The sequence below is a fragment of the Lolium rigidum genome, chromosome 7 (assembly GCF_022539505.1).
Source record: "Lolium rigidum isolate FL_2022 chromosome 7, APGP_CSIRO_Lrig_0.1, whole genome shotgun sequence".
NCBI lineage: Eukaryota > Viridiplantae > Streptophyta > Magnoliopsida > Poales > Poaceae > Lolium > Lolium rigidum.
In genome coordinates, this window is record NC_061514.1 from 33,171,756 (window position 1) to 33,181,899 (window position 10,144).

Below are 10,144 nucleotides of genomic sequence, written 5' to 3' on the forward strand. Positions count from 1 at the left end.
CAGCGTTATCATCGTCCTGAAAGAGAACGCCGCGTTCGATGACAAGGCCCTTGTTGCGTTTATTGACAAGTTTAAGACCCCTTTGTTGCCTCGCTCCATCACGATGCTTGGCTCCCCTGTGAAGAATGTGGAGAAGTTGAAAAAGCACAAGGACAACAAGATCGGCGGCAAGAAGAAGGCGAGTGAGATTAGTAGATTACGTTATGGATACACTTTATGCAACCTTCATGTCGTATTGTCGTAACTATGGCACTTTGTTGTTGACAGGTTGTTCTATCTTGTTGTGATGTTTTAGACTCTGGATGTAGTTTGCTCGGAGGTACTTAAATTTGTATGGTTTTTGATCCGATTTTCCCTCATAAACTGGATCATTTTCCTTTCTTATTAATGAATTAGCCAGAGCTCCTTGCGGTTGCTCCAAAAAAAAAGAAAAGCGCCAGGATCTTGCAACGCTTCATCTTCATGAACCCATGGGGAACATAGAGCTCGCACTTGTTCACAGTCGTCAAAACTGGATCCCTGCTGCAGGTTCTGTATGCGATTATAGATCAATAAACAAGTAATTCATGGGCACTCTGCAGCCAAGGAGGAGACCACCGTACCAAACCCTAATCTAACCAGCCGCTCTTAGGCATGACGCCCAAGAAGCTTCCTCCGGAGTCCCTCCCCGGGCGAAGCCCTCCGGCGGCGGATTCCAGCCGATCACGATCCACGTCCGTATCAACAGGGACAGGAGCTACCTCCCCAGGTAACTTCCGGTCACGGGCGGGCCGTTCCGAGACTTCCGGGATCTCGAAGACGCAGTTCGTGCATGCTACGCTGACATCTACCTCTCCTGGCATCGCCGGAGGCGACCCCTTGTTCCGCCGCCTCCTTCGACGTACCAACGGCACCAATCCTCTAGCTAAAACCTAAAATCGACTGATTACTTCACTCTTCGATCAATAAATCGATTTGTTACTTTACTGATCGAACAAAAAAAATGTTTTTTGATTGCTTCTCCAGCGACAGCATATTCGAGTTCAGGTACGTGGTGGAGCATGTGCCTCGGCGGCCTACACAATCTCCGGCGCAAAGGTTGGAAGAACCTGCAGACCTAAAGGAGTCGCCCAACACCGCAACGTTGGAGGAGAAATTTTCCGGCAGCACTGCCACTGCCACTTCCTCCTCCTCCTCTCGGCAGTCAGGTCAGGACACCATTATGGCCTCGCCACCATCAGGCTCGTCACGCATTTGGGGCCAAGTACGGCATGACTGGGGATTCGTATATTACATCAGGGTCGATCTCGGGGGATGTTTCCACACATATCCTCACACCGGCGGGCGATTTCAGAGTTCAGAGGAAGCAGAGAGCGCCATGGATCGCTATTTCCACGAGCGTCGGGATCCAAAACTGTAAAGTTCCTCCACTCTGCTCTTGATAGATTTTGCATCACTTATTTCCCCTTGCTCTGTGTGCGAACCTGCAGATGATTTTTATTCAAACAGGGTTTACTTAAATAGCCACATGCGTCTATGATGTATGTAGCCGCCCTTGTAGGGATGTAGGCCACAAAAGATAAGCACACGAGTAGGGATACTAAGAACAAAATTACCCTTAAGTTAGATTCTGGATAATCTTGCAAGGTGACTTACAATAATTTGCATATTCCTCTTTCGGTGCTACCTCAAGTTAGTGGAACATGAAACTGCATTGGCGAGAACCTGCTGAAATTGTGTCAAAAAAATAGCTGAAACTAACAAGTACTACCACTTTTCATATTTTTGTTAGGACATTAATTTGTACATTTGATTAGCACTTAGCCCTACATGGCTCTGTTTCCGCTAATCGTGATAGCCAGAAAGTTAAGCTCTATTCACCGATCAAAATAGTGTGCAATCTGAAACCAAAGAAGGAATAGTTTTTCTTCTTCTAAGAATTACGGACCGGGAACAGGCATCTATGCAAACTAGTTCATCGATGCCCTACTGATAACATTTATATAGTCCTCAGTATAACTTCATGTTCTCCACTCTAAGAGAATACAAGCTACTAACCATGTAATATGCTCCGATCTATATTAGGTTAGTGAACCAAGGTGTGGTTCCTTCAGTTGAGATGGCCATAGAAAAAGCTCTTTACTGGCCTGATGGCAGAAGGAAGAAGCGTTCGAAATCGCTTGTGGCTGAGCAAACCGGTAGTCAGGTCCACCGATTAGTAGAAGCTTTGGTGGACAAGCATAATGAGGATCACAATCTTCCCGGGGTTCGCTCTCTTTCTTTCTCCTGCTACAAGGATTGACCTATGTCTTATTGTTTTATCCATGCAAGAATTCTTGATCTGACCCATGTTTCTTATCATAGGATCTTGCATATGAACTCAAAGATGTTGTGCACTACCGAGAATTTTGTGAGAAGCGTACTTGGTTCTATCATCTCAATTTCACCATGACTAAAGTAGCAGGTGATTTCAATTGTGGCAACGACAACAACCTGTTCTTTGCGGAAGTCAAATGTGTGCGACAAGGAAAGCAAGAAGAATTGTTGGTCAGTTGTTTGTGCATGGTTAGTCCTACCAAAAATGGTATGTTGGACCCTTCCCTTGGATAAGTGTTGTAAAAGTACATTTTTGTGGGCGGCGCTATAACTTGAGCTTTTGCACCGTAATCTTATACCTTCAGTTACTTAGTCAGCAATTATTTTATATGTTGGTGCCTGGTTGGTTACTTACTATGCAGTTAACTTTTTTTTTTTTTTGTCGATGAAGGTCTCTGCTATGGTTGCACCAACAATGGAAGTGTCAACATGAAGCACCCAAATAGTGTAGATGAATACATCGGTGGCCACTTGGACGTGCGCTCATCATTCGGATGTCACGCAGAGTGGAGCGACTCCGATGATGATGTAGGATCCGTCGATCCTCTTAAAACTTTTGCTGCTTCGTTGCTAACCACATGTGTAAAATGCGCCCTCTTTTACAGGTGGAAGCCAAGAAGAAGGAACTGAGACGTTTGTTCACGGTACTGGCATGTTTGGTGTTACGGTTTACTGTTTTTACAAATATTAACACGATCCTGGTTACTTCATATTGCCCGTAAACCATTGCTCGTGTGTATCGGTATGTGCAGGGAAGTGATGATCCAAATGTGAAGACGATCTTGTGGATGCATCCGGATGAAGTTTTGCTGGAAGAAGACTAAGAGAATGACCCAACCCGAGCTCAAGATCCAAGTAGTTCAGTTTGCTCTTTCCTGTTTTGCTAAGACACCAAGATGATAAAGACGGTTTCACTCGAGATGGACAAGCTTGTAGCTACACATACTTTTTCACGTTGTTGATATGTTTGCAAGTTTGGGTGTAGCTGATCTTTTTGTAAATTAAAACTTGGATTTATGTCTCGCTCAGATTTGAACGGTTTGGAAAGATGATATTCATAGGCAAATAATGTTCCTTTCAATGATCTATATCTAGCCAAGCAACAGTGATATCGTAAGGCTTTGTCCCGGCTGAATTGTTCAGTTAAATCCAAAAAAAAATGATGCCTGACAGTAACCATCCATGTATAGCCAAAGTCTTTGGATGAAATCAGGAAAGCCCTTCGTATATGGAGTTAAGGACAGATGTACTCCAGGAGACATCACTGTTACCGCTCATATGAAAGCAAAGGCAGTAACCGGTACGAACAGAGCACACAGCTTAATCTCTTGTACTTAAAAGTTGAGACGAACAAGGATAATCACTAATTAGCTTGACGAATATTCTTGAGAACATTACAAATGGGAGATATGTACAACGACGACTTCATCTAAGAAAAGTAGTACTGAACTTAAGAACCAATTCTACAAAAGCCATGTCTAGTTCAAATTTTGAACAAAGGTTTGCGGTGCACAGAGGCAGAAAAGCTCCAGGCAGCCGCATCCTTCTATTCACCGCCGTCTCGACGAGTTCATGCGGTAATGCGCTTAGCGAGGGTGCGCTTCAAGGCCTTCACAGTCAGCGGGCTGTTCTTGCTCTGTTAAATCAAAACAGAAGAGGTTAGTTGATCCGTTATGGTTTTCTAATCTCAAGTAAAACATAATATCTGCTGGGTAATTCAAGAAAAGCACGGCACATAGCTCTCAGGTCAGTTTGGTCATGCATATGACATGACTTCTCAAAACTCTCAAACTTGCATGAGATGAACAATAAATGCTGCAGAAAGAACAAACACAGTAAGGCAAAGTCATTACCGCTGAGCAAGTTCCAGCACGGATGTTGCAGACAGGGTAGTCCGGTGGGCAGCAGCTGGCATGGTCCTTGCAGCAGGTGGCACCTTCAACAGGGCAGCAGCCCCATAACAGGCATTGGTTCCTGAAGCTGAACGCGCAGCAGCAGGTGCTGCCGGCTGGGCATGACTGGTTCTCGTCACAGACATGGTCAGGGGCGACTGGGGGAGGCGGTGTCGGTGGCGTGGGGGGTGTTGGAGATGGCTTGGGCGGGTTAGCACCATTCTTGGTAGGGTACGATGACATCATGGCAATCCCGCACTTCCCAGTGGTCGCGTTGATGTTGCGCTCCATGCGGAGGTACCCAGCCTCTCCCCAGTTTGGACCCCACGAGTTGCGGACGATCCAGTAGTCCTTGCCGTTCTCAGTGCCATAGCCAACAGCAACCACACCATGGTCAAGTTGTGTGCCACACCTTCCGCTGAAGACACCCTGTAATGTTGATCAAAGGGGACAGTTATCATCACAATGACCTAAACATTGGATAAAAGTAAGCTGCTTGCTACAGCAAGTTCACTTACCGACTGATAGAGCTGAAACTCCCGGCCACCAGCTTCGATGGCAACACTCACAGGCTGGTGAGCAACCGCCTTCTGCAACGATTTCTCATCATTTTCAGGGACATCTTCAAAGCCATCGATGCTCACCACCTTTGCATTTTTCTGAAAAATCAGATAAACCAGTTAGAACATCAGCAGCGAGAATCATCTGGATGCAGAGACAATATGAAGCAAGTAAAAAAAGAAATTACCCTGTTGATATCACATCTGCCATCCAAGGCTTTGTAAGGGTAATCATCTTCAGTATCAACGCCACCGTTCTTTATGATGAAATCGAAGGCATCATCCATAAGCCCCCCGTTGCAGCCATTGCTCTGCCCATTGGTGTCACACTCCACAAGCTCCTGCTCAGATAATGTGACCAGCTCACCAGTGACAATTTGGTTGATGCTTTCCACTGAGCTGATTGCAGAAAAGGCCCAGCAACTTCCTGCACGCGTCCACAAAAACAATCCATCAGTCAACATCAAATTAACTTGAGAACAATTACAACTACACAAACTAAGCAGTTCCTAGGATCACACCAATCAGAGTTGTACTGACTTATCTCATCTAAGGTGAGAAAGGTAACAGGCAAAGGTTGCACCAAACCCTCAAAAACAGTTTTAACTACATCAATTTCCTGTCACAATATTTGTGTGCGTCTTCTGATTTTCCCATGGTCCAGTATAAGTGCAGGGAACAGAATGAGTGGATCAGGGCCATACTACCCATACAGAACAACATGTATAGATGTACTAACAAGCTTAAAATAGTTGTGATTAAATATTATATTGCAAGATCTGGTTAATGTATAGTTTGTTCATGGCTCAAGTCACGATGATCAACTGGTCAACAGTACTTGACTGACAGATGCACCAAATTACAACAATTTCAATTGCATGGAAACAAACAAAAATCAACCAAAAAGGCGGCCACAAATCAGGAAAACAATTTTGGAGCCAAGCTCGGGTGTCTGGAAGCAAGGAAACCACACGGCGCAAGGCAGCTCCAGGAATCGCCTGCCATTAATTCCTCCCGAGTCAAAGCGGCGCGACTGGAAGCCATTGCTTCCTTCGTAAGGAAGGTATATGAAAAACAAACCAGCAATTATTAAACTATGCAACTAATCTAGCCCGTACGTGATTTTTTGTGTGTGCAGCAAACCGAACCGCCAGAGATTAATTTCATAGCACACCGGTTGCACCACTACCATGATGATCGATTTAGGATCTAGAACTGCTGGGGTAAAAGTGACGCAGTCTAGATCCGTGTTCACCGTTAAAATAGCACTAGAGCAGGGGATCGATCACATCTAATCTAGGCATCGAACCAATCCGATGAAAAATCGCTGGAGAGTAGGGCAGATTTCTCACCGCATTGGCCCTGGTTCTTGACGGCAGCGACGGCGCCCTTCTCCCTCCAATCGACGGCCTCGGGCAGCTCCTCGACCCCATCGTGGCGGTACCTCTCCCCCACCACGCGGCCCGCCCTCTCAGCCGCGCCCCTCACCCCGAGGAACGCGGCCCGGAACTCGGCGTTGGTGAGATCCGCGAACCGGTTCAGGCCCAGCCGGAACCCCTCCTGGCCCGCGGCGGCGCGCGCGTTGTGGGCGTCGACGAAGCGCAGGTTGTCCCAGAAGACGCGGAAGCGGTCGACGAGCGCGTTGGAGTTGCGCGGGGGCCCGGAGCCGCCGCCGTTCTCGGCCAGCCAGAGGTCGTAGACGGCCCGCGCCTCCGCCTCGGTGCGCTCCTCCAGGCCCCGCGTGCCGTGCGCCTCGTTGTAGGAGATGATCGACATGTCCGCGGCGGCGGATGAGGAGGCGAGGGCGGAGAAGGCGAGGAGGGCCAGCAGCATGGCCGCCGCGGCGGCGGGATTGGCCGCCATGGTGGCGGTGGCGGTGGGGAGCGACGTGGAGACGGGCGTCGCTCTCTTTTTCGAGTTTTTTCTTCGGCTTGATTGATTTCGATGGGTGTGTGTTGGGGGGTTGGGTGCGGGTCGGATTTATAGATGGGGCTCGGTCGGTTTGGGGTCGGGGAGAAGAGTCCTGGGTGGGCTCTATCGAGTCTGGCAGGAAGGCGCGGTTTTGGTGTTGTTTCTTAATCCAAATTCAAACTCTAAACAATTGTTGTTTAAGCTGATTCTAATTCTAATCCTCACTAAGTACGACCTGTCTGTCTCTATAAGAATATTGGTCGGATCGGATGAGGACTCTGATCCACGGCCACATCACCATGGTCGTCGTGGCAGGAGGCCAGCTGTGCAGTGCTTTCGCGGAGGCTTCGCACCCACCCCAAGAGAACGCCTAAGTCTCAGCGCATGCTAATCACGACAAACCACCAGCTGTTGAAGAAGACCGGGGTGCCTCCTGCCACGACGCACCCACAGACAGCCACCCTAGGCTCGGGAATGGTCATGTGTAAACAAGATAAAATTGGGTGTTTAAAAAACTCTTCGCGAGACATTTCTTTCATCTTTCTTTCCACATTACACAGAAAATATGGTTTTACATGAAACTTGGCATGCACACATAGAATATCGAGATGCATGGGAGAATTTTTGTTTGATTTTTTTGAACATTTAAAATGATTTTTCTGTGTCACAAGCAAATGAACCAAGATTAAAAGTAGATTTCGAAAAAGTATTTACTACGCCCATAAAAATATGTCAGAGATTTATCTAAATTTAAATTTATACACTAAAAAAATTTGACACGCTTTTATAGACAAAGGTAATTCTACAAAAAAATAAGCCCGTATATTTGTGTATAGTAGTGAACCGAAGGCTCAGCAAAAATCGAGAGATCCCACAAATGCGCCTAGAGGTTGAAATAGATGTCGCATATCTCTCTCTTATAACGAGGATTTGGGATTTACTTTCATAGGAATTTGTACGGTTAGACTACTTTATAAATACTTTAATTTTTTTGTTTGATTTAAACGATTGAGTTTTTTCTATTACTTTTTGCACAATATTTTATAGGAAAATTTGTTGTGCTCGTAGCTTTTGCAATAAAAATACATTGCTTTTTGAGTGACGCAGTGACACACCCCAAATTAAATCGCATACTCCTCCGACCCATATAAGTGTTGAGATTTTAGTTTAAACTTTGAGCATTTGAATGGATATTGCGATTCGCGGCTTTTCATGTTCAAGCCTCTACGCACTAAACAACATGCGAGTGTCGGGTTCTTCCTAGGCAACCTTGAAACCATGGTCCAGGTTTTTGAAGTGACATTATTTCTACATACATCTAGATCGAGAGCCATGGCGGATTTGAGCATTTCGAAGGGAGGCCCCATTGGTCCGTACAATCTTCGCATGGGCTAAAACTGCTACAAACGACGCCCCTCATTTGTTGTCCATGTGGGGGGAGGACAGGCCCACGGCCCCCATCCTCTCCCCAATTTGGTATCAGGATGGCAAGCCGCGGACACGGCTCACTGGTTGTGGGCACGGAGAAACCAGTGTCGAGGTACATGTTGCTCTACCCATCGAACATGACCTCGATGGGCCACCGACAAAAGCCGCAGCTGGCTTCCCGACCGGTGAGAAATTTCGCAAGCTTGTGTGGGAGTCTCTTTCTATCGAAAGGGTCCTTGGTGATGTGGATGACGAACTCGAAGTACTTGTCGTGCTTGTACTCTGACTCCACATGCGAGGGCGAGCGTGCAGGCGTTGCAGATCCAACACGACCGCCCCTTCCCTTGCCTTGACCGTGGCTCACACGTGTGTGACATTGGCCCCTAGGACCCGCTATGGAGCGCATGAGGAGAAGCTGGATGGCGGCGCCGGTGTGGGGGATTGAGGAGGTAAGTAGCTAGGGTTGTGTAAGGGGTGGATGCGCCCTAGCCCCATTTTATACGCCGGAGCCAGCTGAGGCGGCGGTGGCGTGTAATAAGGCATACACTGGAGAACCTACATCACTGCGTGGCCATTAATTTGATTTGGCAGGATGCGGAAACGACGCCGCGTCGCACCGTGCAGAAGACGAAGCGGACAAGATCGCTACCACGCGGGCCCAAGGCAGAAGGAAGCAGTCACGCGCTGTGGGACACATCACGTCTCAGCGAACCGCCCGATCACTACGTGGGGACAGTTGAACCGTGGGCAAATCCTAATTTTAACCACGTAAATGCAAATGGTCGCTTTGGATAGTATGTTTAACCGTTAAGAGAGGGATCACGATGGCAAAGCACGGTAGCTAGCAGCGGTTTAGGTTGACTGGTCACGGCCGTGGGGCCGCCGCCGGCCATTCGACCGAGCGTTAGGGCATGTACATTGGTTTAGACGGATGCTGTCTGTAATACTATTCCATGTCATTTATAGACAATGATACAGACATTGTATACAATAGTCTGTCTTTAAGTTATCTATTTTTAGTCATACCTATATGTGAGTATAAGTTATAGACACCCTTCATACAACAGCAAAAATGGTGTCTGTAAGCTGTCTGTAAGAAGCCTACAGACTGTCTGTAACTTTACAGACAGCCTCCTTCTCTCTCCTCATTCTCTTTCTTCCACATCACCAAAATTACCTATAACTATCTCGTACAGACAGCTGAACCTGTTGAAATATTGGGTCCACACTAAGTGGCCCATAGTAGATTTCAGATTTCCCTATAAATCTCAAAGCCCACATAGTGGCAGCCTTGTGAGTTTGAGCCCAAGTTGGTGGCAGCTCACTAGGGAGTGGCAAGAGGTGGGAAGTTTAGTCCCACATGGAAAGTTGGGAGGAAGTTAGACCACCTTATAAGGTGGGTTGTTTCACCACTAGTAAGTGAGTGAGAATAGGAGTGCTACACGCGCGCGCTCCTCCTCCTCCTCGCTCGCTCGTCTCGACTCGACACGACACGACACGACGCGCGCGCCGCGCTCGTGGTGAGTGGATTGAGCCTCGAGCCGAGACTTTCCTTACTTTTTGCAGCTCAGGAAAACGAACAGAGTTCTAGACGGATGCGTCGCAGTTAGTCGGTTCGGGTCGCTCCCGGGCCGTGGGCTACGTGGGCGTGCCTAGGGTTTCCTGAGCCTATATAATCTCTTGCCCGGCTACCGCAGAAACATCATCTAATACACGAGTTAGGGTTTCCACCTCTCTCTGCTTGCGCTGCCATCGTAGCCTACTCCATCCCGCGCGCCGACGTGCATCGGCAAACGGGAGAGCAGGTCTCCGGAACCGCTCGTCCTTGCGATCCTGTACGGGAGAGGGCGAATTAGGTTTTTGGGAAGCGCTCTGCGCGACTGCTCAAGCTCTTCATCACGGGTCGCCTTCCGTCCAAGTCGGGCGGTGCTGCCTACCGTCGTCTTCAACGCCGTCTACTTCGACCCGTCGTCCCTGTCGTCCACAACGTTGTCATCA

General features: G+C 47.8%; 1 protein-coding gene across 2 annotated transcripts; it reads right to left on the bottom strand.

Annotated features, from left to right (window-relative positions):
* Positions 1–3,696: 3,696 nt before the first annotated feature.
* On the bottom strand, positions 3,697–9,039 carry LOC124676097 (oryzain beta chain-like). 2 transcript variants are annotated; one of them, XM_047212183.1, is made up of 6 exons: positions 9,014–9,039; positions 6,160–6,656; positions 4,996–5,234; positions 4,766–4,906; positions 4,209–4,676; positions 3,697–3,991 (listed from the first exon to the last, which is right to left on the bottom strand). In XM_047212183.1, the coding sequence occupies exons 1-6, from the start codon at positions 9,037–9,039 to the stop codon at positions 3,926–3,928; spliced, it is 1,437 nt and encodes a 478-aa protein (XP_047068139.1). In that variant the 3' UTR covers positions 3,697–3,925. The 2 variants fall into 2 exon arrangements, with proteins under 2 accessions (XP_047068139.1, XP_047068138.1); XM_047212182.1 differs by lacking the exon at positions 9,014–9,039 and having other exon boundaries at positions 6,160–6,670.
* Between the last annotated feature and the right edge of the window lie 1,105 nt (positions 9,040–10,144).

Excerpts from the sequence above, each read along its gene's own strand:
- LOC124676097 (XM_047212183.1), bottom strand. The coding sequence starts at position 9,039 with ATGGCCGGCGGCGGCCCCACGGCCGT. Across the intron at positions 4,907-4,995 it reads GCAGATGTGATATCAACAGG|AAAAATGCAAAGGTGGTGAG; the intron begins GTAATTTCTTTT and ends CTGATTTTTCAG. Across the intron at positions 3,992-4,208 it reads GTGCTGGAACTTGCTCAGCG|AGCAAGAACAGCCCGCTGAC; the intron begins GTAATGACTTTG and ends TTGATTTAACAG.